The sequence below is a fragment of the Mchenga conophoros genome, linkage group LG22, assembly GCF_057382185.1.
Source record: "Mchenga conophoros isolate Kocher_MC1m ecotype Shallow Benthic linkage group LG22, M_conophoros_male_GT1.1, whole genome shotgun sequence".
Taxonomy (NCBI): Eukaryota; Metazoa; Chordata; class Actinopteri; order Cichliformes; family Cichlidae; genus Mchenga; species Mchenga conophoros.
The window spans coordinates 18099455-18120144 of record NC_140546.1 but is presented as its reverse complement, the minus strand read 5'-3'; the positions used below and the strand labels follow the sequence as shown (position 1 = coordinate 18120144).

General features: G+C 40.7%; 1 protein-coding gene across 4 annotated transcripts; it reads right to left on the bottom strand.

Moving 5' to 3' along the window:
- Positions 1-974: 974 nt before the first annotated feature.
- LOC146549265 (uncharacterized) lies at positions 975-20657 on the bottom strand. 4 transcript variants are annotated; one of them, XM_085261607.1, is made up of 9 exons: positions 16371-16387; positions 14772-14992; positions 9889-10055; positions 9137-9222; positions 4394-4772; positions 4128-4299; positions 3002-3180; positions 2831-2927; positions 975-1794 (listed from the first exon to the last, which is right to left on the bottom strand). In XM_085261607.1, exons 5-9 carry the CDS (start codon positions 4767-4769, stop codon positions 1638-1640), a joined length of 981 nt encoding a protein of 326 aa, XP_085117733.1. In that variant the 5' UTR covers positions 4770-4772; positions 9137-9222; positions 9889-10055; positions 14772-14992; positions 16371-16387; the 3' UTR covers positions 975-1637. The 4 variants fall into 4 exon arrangements, with proteins under 4 accessions (XP_085117733.1, XP_085117734.1, XP_085117732.1 ...); XM_085261608.1 differs by lacking the exons at positions 9137-9222; positions 9889-10055; positions 14772-14992; positions 16371-16387 and adding exons at positions 20218-20339; positions 20471-20657; XM_085261606.1 differs by lacking the exons at positions 9137-9222; positions 14772-14992; positions 16371-16387 and adding an exon at positions 20224-20339.
- Positions 20658-20690: the final 33 nt, after the last annotated feature.

Sequence of the window (20690 nt, the reverse complement as noted above, 5' to 3'; positions counted from 1 at the left end):
AATTGGCAGGTCCAGGGTGGGCGCCCTGTGCTTCACACTGAGATCTGATTTAATTTTGTGTTAAAGTGTTCCTTTAATTCTTTTGAATAGTGTGTATTCATTTCACTATAGCAGGATATTTTCGATCAGTTATTACAGAATTTTCTGTCGCATAAACTCATAAACTGTCCAAACTGTGCTTACCTTCTGTTTCTGTTGTGATACAGGATCTTCATATCAAACCCTTTGCTTCTCCGAGCAATTCTGTATCCGATGTGTCCCATTCCTATGATCCCCAGAGTCGACCCGGTGACTTCGACTCCCATCGGGTTTTGTGGTATACTGCTAGTATTGGGGTCAACAGCTATTTGGTGACCTATGAGAAACATTTTTCTGCTTGTAATAAAGTTGCTTTTCTGCAACCTTATTACATTATTACCACTAGCGGCCCAGCAAATTTTAGGGTTGCAGTTATGCTGCAGTAGGTCTAAACTGCTGGGGGATTCCCATTATGCACTGAGTTTTTCTTCTTCAGTCAACTTTTTCACTCGTATTCTGTTTATACACCTCTCTACATTAAATTATTTAATTATTATTAATCTCTGGCTCTCGTCCACAGCGTGTCTTTATTCGGTCTTCCTCCCTTAATCCCAACCAGTTGCGGATTAAGGGTGCCGCCCCTCCCCGAGCCTGGTTATTCTTCTTGTTGAAAAGGAGTTCTTCCTTCCCACTGTCACCAAAGCACTTGCACATATGGGGGCCATATGCTTGTTGGGGTTTTCTCTGTTTTCTTTCTTTTTTTCATTGTAGGGTCTTTACCTTACAATATAAAGCACCTTGAGGCAACGGTTGTTGTGATTTGGCGCTATATAATTTTAACATTAAGTTATAAAAATTGAATTGAATTAAAAAGTAGGCAACACAATGGCCTCAGTAAAAGAAAGAAATGAGTTCCAATAGTGACCAGTAGAAAACCACCACATTCACACGGAAAATAGGGTACACAAGATTTATTTTTCTTTCAAAGCTGGAGATGTAATTCTGGCCAGCAGTCCAGGGCATAAGTGCACCATGGTCAGAGTTATCAGCCTGGTTCCAAACAGGAAAAGATGGTCACTCATAAGGACAAGCAGTCACATATCAGCCTTGCAACTTCCCCAAAAAGACTTTCCACCCACCTAAAAGGCCTTGTGTTAGTAGGAAGTGAGTAATAATAATGAGTAAGAATTATAATAATAATTACACATATTTTCCACTGAAATGACATCAACATACTTTAAAAACATGTGACATGTAAAAATAAGAAGTTTTTTTTTTTAAACTCGATTAATAAACTAAGAGTGGTTGCATTCAAGCTGCAACTTTTCTTTCGTTCTTTGACTTTTATTGCAAGTTTTTTGCTAACGTGAACATGAAACAGTTTTTCCTCAAACGAATTAAAGTTTCAACAGTCAGTCAGAGATTCAACACAGTTTATCCTATAGCAGGAATATTGTCCTATTCTTCACAAAAACCTACGTTTTTACAGTTTGTTGCCCAACAAGTGTCCACAATAAAACCAAAGAGCCAAAAATAAATCTCTAACTAACACCAGCTCACCTTCTTTTATAGGAGGGACAGAAAAAAATAGAAAAAATTCTTGGCAATATTAATTAAAATCATTTCAACTTGACTTCATTGGGAACAGGTAGGCCATTCACAGCTGCTACGGCATTATCCACCATGCACTGAACCGTCCGTTTTAATGTAGCATAGGTGTAGGTGCCAACGTGGGGTGTGATGAGTACATTAGGCAGGCTGAGGAGAGGGTGATCCCTGCACAGAACACAGCAAGAAAAGCATCAGGAGACAGCTGATGTTCATTCATGCTTCCTTTAACTTTCATCCCATTTTGTGTGACTGCATGCACAGGCTGGTAAAGGGGGGATATTTTCCTCTCCAAACAAAATGAACACATCAGAGAGAGCGAGGAAAAACGGCTCAGACTGAAACACCACAGAAGACAACAAAAGTGCATGATGACAGAATCATTTCCATTGTTAATACCTAACCAAATCACAAACACTCTCAGGGAGGTAGGTGTAATATTGTCACAATCTACAATGAAAAAAATACTCTCATGAATTTCTCAAGGCAAAAAAATGGAATACTATTCAATGGCCAAGTCAGTCACATAATCTCAACCCAATAAAAGATCCTTTTCAGATAGTGAAGACAAAACTGAAAGAAGAGAGACCCACAAACCAGCTGAAAAAGAAGGCAGATGCAGTAAAGCTCTGGCAGAGTAGAAAACACAGCATCTGGTGACACTCATTGGTTCTAGACTTCAGTAAGTCATTGACAGCAGAGGATTTTTAAACAACTGTTGAAACCCGTCCTTATATTTAGCTTTTGTTTTTAGTTTTTCCAATTAATTTTGAGTGTCTAAAAAATGTGTAAATGTATATATAAACATGTCTGTAATTCCTAAAGAGTTAATCTATTACTTCTGTTGAACCCCTTGAATTAAAGCTGAAAGTCTGCGTCTTAATCAGACTGTTTGATTTAAAATCCACTGGGTGGTGAACAGAGGGAAAATTACAAAGATTTTGTCTTTGTCTGACAAATAATGGACTTAACTGTACATCTTGAAAAAATATTAAATGTAAGATTCTTCAAGCGTCACACTGAAACCAGCACTGCATGGCTTAAAACACAACTTAAAGGCCCTGTTTTGTTCTAATAAGAGTCTGTTTACACTGTATGCAAGAAGCCATTAACCTTGAGTGCCTCACATGTAAGAGTTCATCATTATTATTATGTGATGTACTGCTCTGGCTGCAGAGCGTGGGTGTCTTCAGAGACATATTACCTGGGTAAAGGTTCAGGATGAGTCACATCTAAAGCTGCTGCTCGAATTTCTCCAGACTGCAGAGCTTTGACTAAAGCATCCTGATCAACAACCAGACCTGAAACATGAAAAGTCACAAAATCAGGCTGAAACTCAGAGACTGGTGAAGACTCGCAGTCACAGTATCCTCACCTCTGCTGACGTTGACCAGGGTTGCAGTGGGTTTCATGAGGGACAGCTCCCTGTGGCTGATCAGGCCTTTGGTTTCAGGGGAAAGGTTGACAACGAGCACAACAAAGTCGGCCTCCCTCAGCAGGTCATCCATGTTCTCACAGTAACTCGCCCCCACTGACTGCTCATCTTCAACTCTCCTGAACAGCACAAAAAAAAAAAGCAATCACAAATGTACAGTTAATGCTGCCACATTTATTAATGTCAGATTTCTTTAAAAGCTGGGATTCAAAAACACTATAGTGCCAAAAGCATTTGCTCACAAAACACACGATGACCTCAAATGAATGTCGTGTTTTTAATTCCGCTCCGGACTCGTGAATCTCAACCCAGCAGCAGCGGTAACGTTTGCACGTCCTCTCCCGTTAATGCGGCAGGTGAATAATCAACTAACAGTGCATATTATGTTAGCGCGATCTGCCTTATCTGCCATTACTGCCATTACTGTGCGTTTAGGTGACCATGATGAGAGAGACAGACAGAGTCTGGCTGGCTCAGATGCTGGCAGTTCTCGCTGCAGTCTACCGGTAGCATCTCCTTTCGGGCCAGGATAGACGAAAGTTCAGTAAGTGAATGTGTTTAATTGTAGGCAGGGACATTACTGGATATTCTTGTGTAATTGCTACAGAATAATTTATTTTATACTTTGTTATTGCTACAGAAGAATATTTATTTTATTATTTTACGTTTACAATTTTTTTTCCTGGGGACCCTGTGACACCCCATTGAAGAGCCATAGGCTGGATCTCTTAAGATCTCACTGTTGGGTTTGTAAGGCCATGTTACTCCTAAATTTCTATCTTGTTCAAAGAGAAGATATAAAACAAAGTTCTAAGCTAATCGACCTCAGTGTTCTCCTTTTTTAAAAAGAATTGATAAGAGAATTGATAAAGAATCGAATCATTAAACAGAATCGAAAACGGAATCGGAATCGTGAAAATCTTATCAATACCCATCCCTATTTACAACGCTACATCTGAGTTTTGCATTGGGTGAGTGAATACTTCTGGCAGTAGTGAAGTACTGTGTATCTATTCAGGTCACTTTAGCAGGATTTTTTTGATCTGTTCGATGAATTGGTGCTTACCTTCTGTGTCTGTTGTGATACAGGATCTTCATATCAAACCCTTTGCTTCTCTGAGCAATTTTGTATCCGATGTGTCCCATTCCGATGATCCCCAGAGTCGACCCGGTGACTTCGACTCCCACCAGGCTTTGTGGTATACTGGTAGTCTTGGGGTCAACAGCTATTTGGTGACCTATGAGAAACATTGCCATATTTCCAGTTTAAATATCTTTGGGTTTTACTCAAACTGCTCCACCCTGGGATCAGATTTCAACCTTTGACCTCACCTTCAACTATCTTTCTTGCGGATGCCAGCAGCAGACCCATAGCCATATCTGCAGTGGCGACACTCACCACGCCGGGCGTGTTGGCCACCTTCACCCCGAGACTGGTAATGTACGGCACATCCAGGTGGTCGATGCCCACTCCTCCATTGGCGACCACTTTTAGTGATGGAAGCGAGCTGAGCAGCGACGGCTCGGCTGCAGGGAAGGTGTTCCACATCAGTATGACCTGGATCTTTGGGCCGTGCTGCTGGGGGTTTTGTAGAAAGTCTCTGAGGCAGATTATGTTGAAGTGTTGTTTTATTATGTCAGTGACCTCTTCGATGAAACCCTGCTCGCCCACCTCTGAGATCAGAGCCCACGGTTTGTCCTCTGCCATCGTCTGATTGGATAAAGCACAGGATTCGTAAAGGAGAGGGTAAACAGAAAAGAAAGGCACTGGGACCAGTTCCCACCTGTTTCCAAACTTTACACTACGATCTGGATTATTGCCTAGCATTGACATTAGTTAAAATCCAGTTTTATCTTTTTTATTATCCCCAAATGTATCATCCAGATGACTAGAACCACTGACAGGTAAATTGAATGACATTGGTAACCAATGCTACGGTGGTACCTGTCAAACGTTGACGTGTATTTAGTATTAAGTACATAAGAATTGCTTTTTCTAGTCCATTTCCTGAACATTGTAGTTTCACTACGGCAGACCCACGTCATTGACAGCTGCCGTGACACCATTACGTAGCCAAGCTCGTAGTGCATTTTGCTTGGGAAGGTTTCTAATGAATCGCTGCATTCTTAAAGATTTTGAATGGAGTCAGGTGACCAAACAGAAAAAAAAACCTTTTCAAATGGAGTTTAAAAAAATGGATGTACATGGTTGTATTTTCTGTGATAGTGAGTTGGCAAATCTTTTATTTTAGTGTATTACAATGCAGTACTTATGGTTGCAGGCCAGGGGACTCATCCTGCCCCAGGATGTGAAACAACTGTGAAAATAATCAAGACTGGAATCTGTTCAATGAATACTACCAATTTGCTTTTGTTGGGGGAAAACTCTGTAAAAGACCCAGGAGAAATAAAGACACAATGAGACAAGATCACTTTTTATGCTTTAACGTGCACACGGGTAAGCTGTTCAGAACAACTCACAACGTGTACAGAGGCTGGGCACTTTTTATAGGAAAGACAGTGAGAACAGGATAAGAAAATACAAAACAGATAAAATAAACAACTCCATATGTGGCGCTAGTCTCGTCAGCAGAGAGCTGGGAGAAAGCTGTGAGAGATAAAACAATCTAAAACAATATGTCCCAAAACAGTATGTCTTTGCTGAGAAAGTCTAAAAAGATAATTCTAAACTAATCTAACCATAGACAAAAGGGCATGCTTGCACATTTAAAAGAAGGTAAAGAAACATAGAATCATTTTTCCTGTAACATTCCCTCCTGTTTTAACTTATTTTAAATGTATACAACAATTGTCTGTGAAGGTTATTTATTAAGTATCTTAAGCAATTTTTTAATTTTCAAAATGTCAGCATAGCAGAAATGGAAATCATTTGGTCTAAAGAATAAAACAAAATAAAATAATAAAAAGAACAAAGAAAATCATAGTAAATGAAAATCATAGTAAATGAAAATCATAGTAAATGAAATAACAAGTGGAATAAACAAGAAAAAATAATAAAACTAAACTACAAAAAATAAAGGATAAAAACCTTATATTGTACCTGCATAAACTACTAATGTGTTAATCAGTGCGTGATCACTTGACAAGTCATTTTTAATCACCACGTCATTCATTAGCAGTTATTACAAGTTCTCCTCTAACAGAATTGCAACAGGATGCTGTTCTTCTTGAGGCACGGCAACATAAGCAGTCATTGTAGTTGTTATCATCTTTGAAATCATTACTCTTAGACATGGCGGTGTAGCTGCTCCAGATGTGTGGTCAGTGACATATTTCTGCAGAATGGTCAAATTCTGCAAAGCTTCATAAATGTCTCCGCTTACAAACTCCTCCTTGTGATGCTGTTAGCAGGTCTAGAGTCAGTCTGTTCTGCAGCACCATCGTTCTGATGGCCTTCTGTTCTCCTGCTAAAGCCGGTCCCAGGGTCTTTGTCAAAGTTGATGCGTCGTAGCAGAGCATATCGGTTGATTTCCACGTGATCCCGCACCTCGGCAGCTCCAATGCCGGGGATCAAGCTCTGTAAGAATTTCACTCCTCCTCAGATGCGAAACTCTGGTTCCTTTACTGCTTGGTGCCGTCCGTGCACATCCTGTCTGGTACTGAGTCTTTGTTTGTAGTGGCATCCGGTAGATAGGTGAGTAGGCAGCTCCCCCACTGCCCGCGATCCATTGTTCATCACACATACTGGCAGTTGCGCTGCGTTCAGCTTGTTCAGTAGAATTACATCAGGCAGTGGGTCTGAGACTTGGGGCCAGGTCAGTAGGTAGGTCTGTCCGGAACAGTTCACATTTGTGGGTGATGATGACCTCCAGGTTGCTTTTGCTGGGATGCTGTAGTTGGCCTTGGACCAAAGAGTACCGTAGCCTGGATGTGTTGCCAGGCCCAACAGACACCAACTGCGATCTTCAGGTATGCTGTACGGCCACAGGCCAGACGTCTGCGAGGATAGGGGCATATGGGTACATGCATAGCAGTCAGTTTTATTATTCCAGTGAGCTGTAGTGTTCATAAACTGCCACCAAAAGTTAGTGGCGTAGCCATGGGGAAACTTGGTGTACTGTCCTTTGTCATACAGTGTCTGCCTTTTCTTCATATTGCGTGACTTGTTGTCCCTCACGGAAGCAAAGATGAGGAGCCCGGCCATGGTCAGGGCCACTGCAGTTATTAAGAGCCACCACCTCATGACGACGGGACACACCCTCCTGTCGCGAGTAGACCCCCCGGCCAGGAAAGCTGACCCCTCCACCGGGCGAGATCACAACAAGTGGGCAAGCCTGCTGTCAGCTGCAGTGGCGTGTCTAGAAAATTTTTGTTGGGGGGGCCAGGTAGGGGCACAGATTTGGAGAAGGGTGGCAGATTTAATTGGCAGATAATGTTTAAAAAAAAATTCTACCAACCCTTAACCATAATTCAATAATCCTATAAACCTAATAACCAAATGCACTTTTAACTCTTATTAGAATGAGATTTTAACCACTACGGTGCAAAGTTTTTAGATACTGCGTTGATAAAGTACAAGAGATACAATCAGTGCTTTGTCAGTGTTTACTCAGCATTCAAGGACATCAATATTTGCATAGTATTTTTACTGACATATAGTGCACATATGTTTTGGGCAAAAACATTTTTGAAAATTAAAATACGAACATTTGTAACAAACAATTGACAAATTAGCCAGTTCCAATGCAAAACTTTATCTGCCTGTTAAAAAAAGAAGATAATCTTCTCACAAACTGGTGTTTGATTTTGAAACAGGAAAAAAGTGGAGAAACAAATGAAAAGACTAATATTTGAATAAAACCTGAAAGCAAGTAAATACTTTCTATGCTGCCTTATGATAAACTTTGGTAATATTGATAAAGAACAACACTGGCTGATGATGAAATACAGTCAGCTGGCATGGTGACACTGCCAGTATTAACCTGCAGGGCTGGACTGGGACAGAAAAATTGGGCATTTTCACTACAGGCCGACCCACCAGGTAGTAAAGCCATAAAGACTTTGACTGAAAACAAACGCTGTTGTGACAGTGATGTACAGTCTTGTTGGTATATGTATGATTTCTATACATTTTACGTCAGATAAAAACTTTGGTTGTAAGATTTAGATAATTATTTAATAAAAACTAGGTATTTTAAATGAGAATAAGAAAGAAAAGTATTTCTTTGTGCCCCCCTTTCCCTGTTAATGCCCTACCTGGCCCCCTGGCAAAACTTTGCTAGACCCGCCCCTGCACAGTTACCAGCTGTCAGCTACATAAAAAAGGATCCTGGTGTTATTTGTCTCTCAGAAACAGTTCATAACTTCAACTCATTCATGTCACCTAAAAGGTAAACCTGTTTCTCCATCACCTGTTCAGCTCTGATGATTCAGTAAGGACATCTCCTGGTTTCATCTTCATGTTTCCCTCTCACCACATATCTAAACAGACATCATGACCAGCAGCTTTACAGCTGTGGCTCCAGCAAACATCAGCTGATACTAGAAATTAATATTAAATACATTCTAACAACAGCTGATCAAGCTTAAACGTGCTGCTGTTGTTTAGCGCAATATCCGCTGGTTTCCTCTTTCTGGCGCAAGGTGGGCGATAAACAAACAAGAGAGAAAAGCCGATCAGCTGATCATTGATCAGTTTCATGATTGAAGTAGCAACAGGAGAGGGAGGGGGAGAGAATGAGAGAAGAAGAGGCAGCTGTGCAGCATAAAGACAGAATAAATCCAGCTTTGTGTCTTTTTTCCATTCTAGCTAAAGTCCGGGACAAACTGCGTCTCTTCTCAGCTCAATACGAAACGCGTAATATTTTCTCTGAATGAGGGACCATTCCATTTTTTTAAGGAGCCGTTGGCAACTCTACTAACCTTATGAATAAAATAAAGTTCACTATCAGTAACATCATAGCACCACCCAGCTGTATAAAAACTCCGTCAAACTGGCTAGAACGCAGTATGAGTTATTGCAACTGACAGTAAAAAGTCAGCAACATGAAAATAAACTCCACCTAAACTTGGTTTATATCTGACCCAGATAGACTGCAGGTCATAACTTCTTACCTGAAGTTCAGTTCACCTGACACTCGGACTGGCGGCTGCTTCGGGTCTCTCCTCCTGCCTCCCCTTCCCTCGTCCACCTGTTGCCTCTGTGGAAGCCCCGTCATAGCCACCACCAAACAACGGAGTTATTTCTACACATCGACCTGCATCTGGCCAATCCACCACCTCTCATTGTTCATGCCATTACAAAAAAAATAAAAAATAAGTCAAATAAGCCCGATGGCCAGTCCAGCTATGTTAACCTGCAACCAAATCTGCAGCTCCATACAGCAATGTTACGACTTAGATTATATCTTATAACTCATAACTCTTATGTTAGCTCCCCTCAGTAGCATACTGTCTGAAATATTCCACGGCTGCAATAATTCTTTAAGTGTTATTTTTTTCCTTGGTATTCTAATTTCACCGAAGTTTACTAAACTCAGCAAACTTAATATTACTTACCGGGACATTTATTCTGTCCTCATTTTCTTTCACCGAAAAATTGTTTCCTGCAGTGCCGTCTTTCGCGCTTGGCTCTCCTACCTTTGCTAACGTGATGCGCATAGCGCAGAAGCGATGCTGCATTCACTTACACTCGGATATCTGAGCGTCACCGTGAAAACATAATCGGATATTTGATTGAATTTTATCGTTTTGCCTTTGGGGTGGCACCTGGGGTGGCCAGTCTGGTTTGGGGGGTGGCCTGTGCCCCCCCAGGCCACCCCGCTGGACACGCCATTGGTCAGCTGTGTTTAGATGGCTTCACTTACTCGTCTGCAGTGACTCTGATGGATCCAGGATGGTCGTTCCGCAATTTTGCAAGCGGTCGGTGTAGTGAGGAGGACTTGGTATGGCCCCTCCCACCTGGGTGTGCTCCAGTTTTTCCTTTGGAGCACCTTGATCAGAACCCAGTCACCGGGCTTTAGTCTGCAAGACACTGGAGAAACATCATCAGGTTGTTGATTATGTACAATGATCTCTTTGTTTTCCAATAGCTTAGACATCCATTCTGCTAATGTGTTTTCTCTGATTGCTTTGTCTATTGGTTGACTGGTGATCGGCAGTGGGAACGGCCTGCCATGAATGATTTCAAATGGAGTTAGTTTATGGGAGCCTTGCGTTAAGCGCATCCACATTTTCACTAAACCCAAACATTCAGGCCACGGCCTTCCTGTTTCTGCCATGCATTTCCTGAGCCTTTGTTTTATAGTGCCGTTAGTTCTCTCTACAAGGCCTGCGCTCTGAGGGTGATAAGCACAGTGGTGTTTTATGCTGAAACCGAGTGCTTCAGAGACCTTAGTGATGACATCATTTACAAAATGAGTGCCGTTGTCTGATCGTATCAAAGCTGGGATGCCATATGTGGGTATGAAGTGATTGCACAGGCACTTTGTTACTGAAATTGCATCTGCCTTTTTCACTGGATAGATTTCCGGCCATTTTGAGAACACGTCTATAACCACTAGGGCGTATTTTGACCCTTGACATTCGCTTAGTTCAATAAAATCCATATGAATTGTGTGAAAAGGATAAGGTGGAGTGGGAAAACGGCCTCTTTTTGGTCGCAGATTTCCCTGAGCATTATATTTTTGACACGTCATGCACGTTCTGACAAATTGTTTTGCTGAAGTTTCAAAATTTACAGTGTAGAAATGAGAGTTGACAATACAGGTCATTCCCCCCGATGACAAATGCGTATAGCCATGAGTCACTAATGCCGCCATCTTGTGGAGAGATTTTGGCAGCACTGGCTTGCCATAACACATCATTAAGTCGTTTGTCAGAACTGCACCGTGTTTTAGCCATTTTGCCTGCTCTGCTGTGCTTGCTGCTTTATGTTCATTTTTCAACACATCCAGTGGAATCTGATGTGTGTTTACTGCCATCAATGTGATGTTTGTCTTTTGTGCCGCCTGTTTTGCTGCTCTGTCAGCAAAGTTATTGCCTGTAGCAATGAAAGAGGCGTTGTAAGAGGTTGGCATGCTGAACTGGTTTTCCGGTTGGTGTAATCATTCCTCTGGTTTTCCAGATTTTTTGCAAAATGATGCACAGCAGAGAAAACATACTGGCTGTCTATATAAATGGTTATTTGTTTATCTTTGTGTATTTCACATGCGCAAATCACAGCTGACAGCTCAGCGCTCTGTGCAGAATATGAAGAAGAAAGTGGTTTTGCTTCTATTATTTTACTATCTGTGGTTACTGCGTAACCTACACAATTTCGGCCTGTGCTGTAAGGTCAAATGCTGTTCTCCTAGCTTCCACACTTGCTGATCATAAGGTGGATCTGGGCCTGGAGTTTGTTTAAATCTCAGAATGTTGTGATACTCGGTCGGTTTCTGGAAAGTGGATGTGGCGGGTGTCATTTAGCATGCACTCAGGTGTAATACCAGAAAAGAATGGCATGACTGCTATCTTAAGTTTTGTCAGAGCGTCTCTACCTAGCAAATTTACTGGACACGACGGGTCATATATGCATTTAATAAAGCACCTGCGGCCACTTGCTGTATGTACTAGTTCTAAAGGGGCAGTTAATTGTTGTACAGTTGTGTGGCCTGAAGCTGACTTTACAACTAATTTGTCCTTTGAAAACTGTCAGTTTAAGTGGCTGCCTCAAAACTGTTTTGCATTATTTCTCTGTGGCCTACTCCTACAATCTCGTGTGAAGTGACCTTCCTCTCCACGGTTCTAGCAGGCGTTGTCTCTATGTTATCTGCTGTTTCTGCGTGGCTGTCTGCAGCCTTGGTGTTTGTGACTTTGCTCGCCTCTCTGTTCCTGATAGCCACCTGCGAATTAGTGTTTTAGTCTGTTGTCAACACGTCAGCCTTATTTCTAAGTTACAGAATGCTTCTTCTCCTTTTTTTTTTTTGGTTTGGGAGAATAGATGCAACTCTACATTTTCACTTAAGGCATTTTTAGATAATTTCTAGTTCTTCAAACAATTCATGGATCTCACACATTTCAAACTTTCAAGTTAGGGTTGTTTCCCATTTATACAAATATATATATATTTAACTTTGCATTGCTCACAGCTCATAGCTCACAGCTCTAAACCTAGGCATTTTTCAATCATATGCCTAATCACTATGTGTCACTGTGATTCTCAAGTATTGTCACAAGTTCGTTTAAATTCGTTTCCAAAACCAACAAAATAATCAAACAAAAACAAAAAACATAAACGTGTCAGGACACAAAAGAAAAAAGAAAAATGCTGCCACCCGAACAAGGCAGAAGTCTGCATATGTTGGCTTGTAATAGCATGCAGCTTGTAACATGGTAGACTAATGTGCCTGTGTTAATTCAGCTCCATATTATTGTGTGAAGTTGCACTGGGTTGGGAGTGGTTTTGTGTGTGTCACATTTTTGGTGAGCCAATGGCTGGAATGGGGTTGGACTAATTAGAGGCAGGTGTACTTGATTGCACTGATACACTGGTCTACTTATAGCCCACACTACAAACACTGCTGTGTTGTTTTGTCTCTCTGTGCAGGTATGTAATGTGATGAAATCAGATATGATTGGGATGGATGGGTTTTGCCCTATGAATTTTATATTAAGTGTGTCGTTTTGTCTCTCTGTGCAGGCCAGGGCCTATTATATGCCACAGCCTAAAGGCAGCAGAGTTGCAGAGGCTTGAGTGACCACTGACTATATGCTTGCAGGGTGGTGGGTCTCCAAGGACAACTTCTAACCCTGTTAAAGGCAACATGTGGAGTGCAACTTGGCTGTGTGGCATAGCTGGCTCTGGCCTTGGGACTGTGTGTTTTTATACAATTCTTAAGTGGGACACTGGACTGTTTTATCTTTTATCTCTTGATATATTTTTTGTCAATAAATTATCTTTTAGAATTTTATTGACTGACATCTTTTTGCCCATGACTGAAACGGTTGGTCAGACCTAGAGTCTTTCTTTGGGTGTGTTACAGCAGCTTCTGCTCTAAAAGAAACAAATAAATATTGGTTGCTTATTGGTTGTTATTATAGGTGTGCTCTATATCTCAGCAATGTGTCATTCTAGGATGATAGGTTTCAAGCTGGTCAAGTGCCTCTATGCACTTCATTAGTTTAGTTATTCTCTGTATTGTCTTCATCTCACATGTCATTACACTGAGTTTTAGCAAACCTTAAGCTTGATGCAGACTACTGCTTAACAATTATCCACCTCACATCATAACCGATTAAGGTGCCTCTTCATATTAATATTATGTCATTGTTAATATTATCCTCTTTGTCTTATATAACAGCAATAGCATATTATAATATTTTATCAGTGTGTACCACTATACTACTCCTGAGCCAATTTGATAGTTAGGATCATCTTATTCAGCAAACAGATAATTTAGAATTCATCCAATCTGCGGTCACATTTGTTCTCTCTGTTGCATGGCGGACCAGGCAGTTCTATTATAATATATTATTTATATTTTATTTTGTATCCATCAAGGGCTTCAGATGACCTGCAGAATCATCCTTTTCCCAGGGTGGAGACAGTTACCTTTTCACACACTGTCCTTGGCTGAACAATGACACAGCCTTAATATACCTTATTTATTTTATTAAAATATTTTCGTGTGAATTATTTGCTTTATATTCATTTTATACATGCTGGGCATGGTCATCATGCCAACTGTGTTTCATTGTTAATATCACTTTACAGGTTGTTATCCTTGCTATTATTAATTTCAAATACTCTAAAGATAATTTCTACTGTAACTTTCCCTTTGTTCATCTTTATTTCGTACTTTTTATATGTATATCTACTCAGTGGGGTCTGTTTTCAACCCTTTTAAACTACTACAAAACTACTGTGATCTCTAGTTTTCACTTAATAAGGGATTATTATGTTCTTCCTGATATGGGTGTTGCTGCACATGCGGCTGCAGGAGTGAGTGATGGTTTACTAAAAGGATTGTGGGAACTGCACAGTGTCTCGTCTTCTGGTTTTACTAAACTGGCAGTTGAGTTCTGTTCTTCTGACTGTTTATATTTTGTTTTCTTAAATCTCTCAGTTTACAGACACTGTTTTTGTCCGGCGTCTGGACTTTTCTTTTCTCACCACTGCTCGTCAGCAGGAGTGAGTTTTAATTTCACTTGCTTGATTACCCATCTTATTTATGTATTTACTTATTTTTGTTTAAGTAATATATACACAATACAGCTGCTATCACCTTCGCTGGTATTAGAGACGAGAGTGGTTGCTCACACGCCCTTCTACTTTCGGACTATTTCCAAAAGCGGTGTGAACTTTACGAGACGGAACTCGACCGTTCTCTCAACTCACCAGCACGTCAGTGAATAGCAGTAAAAGAAAAACACAGTAGGAGCAGCTCAGTCTCTTATTGGACCGTGAAAATTCAGCTTGCTCCATTAATTAAAACAATACACACACACACACACACTCACAGCTTCGACGCGCGCGCGACCAGAACCCTTATGATAAGGGGAGCTCCCAGAGCTACTTACTCCCTAGACCCAGTCTAGACCCAGCTGGGGGAGCTACCCAGAGCTCCAAAGCTACCAGTCGACGAGCTCCCAGAGCTACCAGTCGACGAGCTCCCAGAGCTACCAGTCGACGAGCTACTTCCGCTATTTTAAATTCCCTGAATTCAAAATGCGCTTTTACGCAAGATTGTGTCAGTGTGTCTGTATCTACCTGGTCAGTGTCGCCGGGTCTGGTCCACCTCGATCGGGTCCCACCACCGTGGGTCGCTTTCTAAGACGTTGGCCAAGACCCGAATTTAAACGCTCTTGGACTTTTATCACACACCTGGTGTGTGAGCTGTCGACAGACGAACAACGTGGACTGGTCACGGAGATGGGACACGATGGAGGCGCTCCGGCTGTCGAAGGACCAAGAAATGTTGGGGGAAAACTCTGTAAAAGACCCAGGAGAAATAAAGACACAATGAGACAAAGTTACTTTTTATGCTTTAACGTGCACACGGGTAAGCTGTTCAGAACAACTCACAACGTGTACAGAGGCTGGGCACTTTTTATAGGAAAGACAGTGAGAACAGGATAAGAAAATACAAAACAGATAAAATAAACAACTCCATATGTGGCGCTAGTCTCGTCAGCAGAGAGCTGGGAGAAAGCTGTGAGAGATAAAACAATCTAAAACAATATGTCCCAAAACAGTATGTCTTTGCTGAGAAAGTCTAAAAAGATAATTCTAAACTAATCTAACCATAGACAAAAGGGCATGCTTGCACATTTAAAAGAAGGTAAAGAAACATAGAATCATTTTTCCTGTAACAGCTTTTAACTGAAATATTTGTATTCACAAATGCAGAATTTTCAAGGCTAACCCTGACTTGACTGGAAGAATGATCTAAATCTGTTTAGTAAGTTTCCGAAGGTATTTAAAAATGGATCAGCCCTTAAATTATTCTCATTACTTAATCATTTTAAGTTAATCTTACTGAGTGACCCAGAATTATGAAGAACAATTACCAATTAACAAAAAAGTTTCAACTAATTCCTCTTGTGGGACACCCACACTGTATGTGTGCAGAGCTTCAGCTCCATGCACTCAATGACTCTGGAGAAATTAAAGGACATAATAGTTGACATGAAATTCTCAGTTGATTACTCTACCTGTGTGCCAACATTCACAAAGACGCCGCAAGATTCCAGAGAAATTAAAGGAAATTTCTTCTCAACTGCAAGAAGATTTGACTGAATTTCCAATAGAAGTAAATCAAATGAAAAATTAAAAAACATATTCTCTTCATATCCTCATTTTCATTTCTTCATTTACACACACACACACACACACACACACCTTTACTGTGTCTTCAAAGGCACACTATAATAAACGTAATTCTGATGTGTCAATCCTTTTTTTTTAGTCTGTTGAACAAAAATAAGCAACGAAGGAGAAGCGCTACCATAAAACTTAGTGCAGGAGCGCAAGAAAATTTAAGCCGCAGATAAGCGGCGGTTAGCTTCACGGAGACCATTTTAAGGTCGTTAGGATTCTCAGCTCTCTTTTCCCTACTCCCTTATGTACCATCCTACTCTCTTTCCTTGACCTCGATGACATTTCGAAGTCAAAGAAAAGTTGTTAAGAAAAGGCGACAAGGTGTACTTTTGGAAGGTATAGCCCTAATGTTTTCTTAAAATCACCACGTTTTTCATTAGCTCAGTGTTTTAGGTTAAATGCTCTGTGAGACTGTCGGTCACAGCCCACCCCTGGACCAGGCTCAGCAGCACGACCCACAAAACCTGTTTATGTTGTAAATTCACTCACAGTTGTTGAGCTCTTTCCCGGGTGCTCCTCAGAGAGGAAGAACTCTTTAAGGAACGCGCAGGATTTCAAAATAAGGGCTCTTAAAAGCAGTATGACTTGAAACGACAGATGTCTCCTTAACATGGATTTCTTATTCAAACATTTAAACTTAGATCATATTATTACATAACTGGACGTCTTTATTTACTAAAAATGACAGCTCACTTATTGTTTTTAATCTTTTATATATATATATATATATATATATATATATATACAGTGGGGCAAAAAAGTATTTAGTCAGCCACCGATTGTGCAAGTTCCCCCACTTAAAATGATGACAGAGGTCAGTAATTTGCACCAGAGGTACACGTCAACTGTGAGAGACAGAATGTGAAAAAAAAATCCATGAATCCACATGGTAGGATTTGTAAAGAATTTATTCGTAAATCAGGGTGGCAAATAAGTATTTGGTCACCTCAAACATGGAAAATCTCTGGCTCTCACAGACCTTTAATGTCTTCTGTAAGACGCTTTTCTGTCCCCCACTCGTTACCTGTATGAATGGCACCTGTTTGAACTCATCATCTGTATAAAAGACACCTGTCCACAGCCTCAAACAGTCAGACTCCAAACTCCGCCATGGCCAAGACCAAAGAGCTCTCGAAGGACACCAGGAAAAGTATTGTAAACCTGCACCAGACTGGGAAGAGTGAATCTACAATAGGCAAGCAGCTTGGTGTGAAGAAATCAACTGTGGGAGCAATCATCAGAAAATGGAAGACATACAAGACCACTGATAATCTCCCACGATCTGGGGCTCCACGCAAGATCTCATCCGGTGGGGTCAAAATGATCATGAGAACGGTGAGCAAAGATCCCAGAACCACACAGGGGGACCTGGTGAATGACCTGCAGAGAGCTGGGACCAAAGTAACAAAGGTCACCATCAGTAACACACTACAACGGCAGGGAATCAAATCCTGCAGTGCCAGACGTGTTCCGCTGCTGAAGCCAGTGCATGTCCAGGCCCATCTGAAGTTTGCCAGAGAGCACATGGATGATAGAGCAGAGGATTGGGAGAATGTCATGTGGTCAGATGAAACCAAAGTAGAACTTTTTGGTATAAACTCAACTCGTCGTGTTTGGAGGACGAAGAATACTGAGTTGCATCCCAAGAACACCATACCTACTGTGAAGCATGGGGGTGGAAACATCATGCTATGGGGCTGTTTTTCTGCCAAGGGGACAGGACGACTGATCCGTGTTAAGGACAGAATGAATGGGGCCATGTATCGTGAGATTTTGAGCCAAAACCTCCTTCCATCAGTGAGAACTTTGAAGATGAAACGAGGCTGGGTCTTCCAACATGACAATGATCCAAAACACACCGCCCGGGCAACAAAGGAGTGGCTCCGTAAGAAGCATTTGAAAGTCCTGGAGTGGCCTAGCCAGTCTCCAGACCTCAACCCCATAGAAAATCTGTGGCGGGAGTTGAAAGTCCGTGTTGCTCGGCGACAGCCCCAAAACATCACTGCTCTCGAGAAGATCTGCATGGAGGAATGGGCCAAAATACCAGCTACTGTGTGTGCAAACCTGGTAAAGACCTATAGTAAACGTTTGACCTCTGTTATTGCCAACAAAGGTTATGTTACAAAGTATTGAGTTGTATTTTTGTTATTGACCAAATACTTATTTTCCACCCTGATTTACGAATAAATTCTTTACAAATCCTACCATGTGAATTCATGGATTTTTTTTTCCACATTCTGTCTCTCACAGTTGAAGTGTACCTCTGGTGCAAATTATTGACCTCTGTCATCATTTTAAGTGGGGGAACTTGCACAATCGGTGGCTGACTAAATACTTTTTTGCCCCACTGTGTGTGTATGTATATATATATATGTGTGTGTATATATATATATATATATATATATATATATATATATATATATATATATATATATATATATACACACACACACACACATTTCAAAGCTTTAAGCATTATTAATACCTCAGGCTCTTCATGCAAACAGAGTCAGAGAGAGTTATTTCGATCACGTTTGTTCATAATGTGATTGTTTACTTATTACCGTAACAACGATAATAATCAAGTAACAATTAAAAATTAGTAACGAGGCAATCCTTTATATCTTAACCCTTATGTGTAACCAAATTCAACAGGTGTAGACTTATTAAACAACGCGTGCGGACATATATGACAGTTATAGACAGATATACTTGACAAAAGGAGCTTTAACAACAACAACAACAGCAATAAAAGCAGCTAGCATTCAATATTATTATCTTATTTTTTTTATTCATCATTTCATAAGAAGCTTTTAGTTAAGGTCACTGCCCCACTTGAGTGGCTCCAAACTGTGGTGGTTTTACACACTTGCCTAACAAGTGAAAGACGCCCAGAGACACAAATCCCTTTGGGGTTGTGTCAGGAGCATTCCACATAAAAATAAAGAAAGAAATTAAGAAATCATCCTTAAGGTGTGTGGAGAGGAGCAACAAAGTAGTGAAAAGAAATAGGTTTGCATAAAAATTAAGAATTGTTGAACAGAGGAAAATAGATACTCCTGCTGAAAAATAGTATTATCACTGTTTAAGGAAGTTAATTTGAAAGATCATATTTGTTAAGCAAAAATACAGAGAGACTGAAAGAGTCTGGGGCAAAACTGACTAGAAGAGAATAATAAAATAGGAATAAATGGGGATAGTAGATCCCTTACTGGATTATCAGCCTAATAAAAGATTAAAAGCTAAATAAGTTGAAAATGGAGCTGATTGAATTGAATACAAGTGCAAAAAGGATGAATTGGATCTGGAGCATAAAATAAACTAGATCATAATTATAATATATACAAATTAATAATAGCAATAATAATTTAAACTAATATTAATACTATTAATAATAACAGAGCTGGGATGAAAACCAGATAAATAAATCACACAAACACATAATAAATGAAATAGGGAGGTTTGTGTGGTGTTTGGCAAATATAGAAGGTAGTGGTGATGATCTAAGAACATCTGGTGTGGAGGGTGTGACAGAAAAATAAATAAATAAGAGCATATTTTGGTTAGAAAGAAGATACGAGAATCAAGATGCCATCAACAAATAGATCTAAGTGAAATGCAGGAGTGTAGAGGATAATAATAATGGCTCAGAGATTGCATGTCAAATGTACAGTGAGGTTTAGTTATCACTTAGCTTTGCTATGTGTTGTCTTGCTGTTCATATGACTCGGTTTAATAAACCCTGTTTCAAGAATTCTGCTCTTTTCCAGAGGATCTTTGATTTTAATTGGATCTAAAAACTTGGTTACCTTGTTGTCTTCAAAATTTCTGACCCAACATCATTCGTTTCTATCATTTTCCACGCTGCACACACACAATCTGATACTAAATGATACAGGTCACAGGATCTTGTAACAGCCACTATGGTGTGGTGTCCCTTTAAGACACCCAAGTCGAGGGTTGGTGTCATCAGTGTGTGCCACTGGTCTCTCTGCTCTCTCTCTCTGTGATGGTGTGGACATGTGCTTGCACGCTAGTACATGAGGAGGGACGGATTTTATGTTTTACCTCTCCAGACACCTTTGTTTGCAACGTTATGGGTTGTACGAACACTGTGCGCTATGTTTGTTAAGCTGCAGCCGTTCAACCGGGCTTATATGGTTGATGAAGAGAAGGTATATTAAAGAACACACTGTGGAATCCCCAACGCCAGCGTGAGTGTGTATTCTTTTGGCTACCCTGCTAGGTGTTTTGCCGCCTCCTCTCAACCACTAAACGCAACCCGACGTTACAATCTCCTGAATGTCTTCACTGTAAATGAGAAGCTGGACAATACCATTACTTTCTTTAGCTGGCACACAGGTTTGTGCGGGATCGTCGCCTTAAGAACCCAAGAGGCAAGTGCTGGAGCCCACAGGTTCCTTACACGCCGGGTATAGCACAGACTGCTCATTCTGGCTGAAAAGTTAGTGATATTATGCATATTAATTACGAGCTCAGTAACAAAGAGCCCGTAGGCTGACAAAATTATTCCAAACATTCCTGTGTGCTTGGAGAGCAAGTGTTTTTAAAATAAGTAAGAGAGCTACCTTTCAGCTGAAACCTGGGTGGTTTGTCTCTGCTGCGTCCTCAAACTGGCATGAAGAGCGAGCTGGTGGGAAAAGAGCTTGTTCTAGAGAAATATTAAACACATAAGACCTTACGAGGATTATTTCTTTGACAGCACATTGTGACATGTACTCCCTCCAGCACGGAGAAGAGAGAACGGGAAGAAACCACTGTTCCCAGCGACTGGGCAGGTGGCTGTTT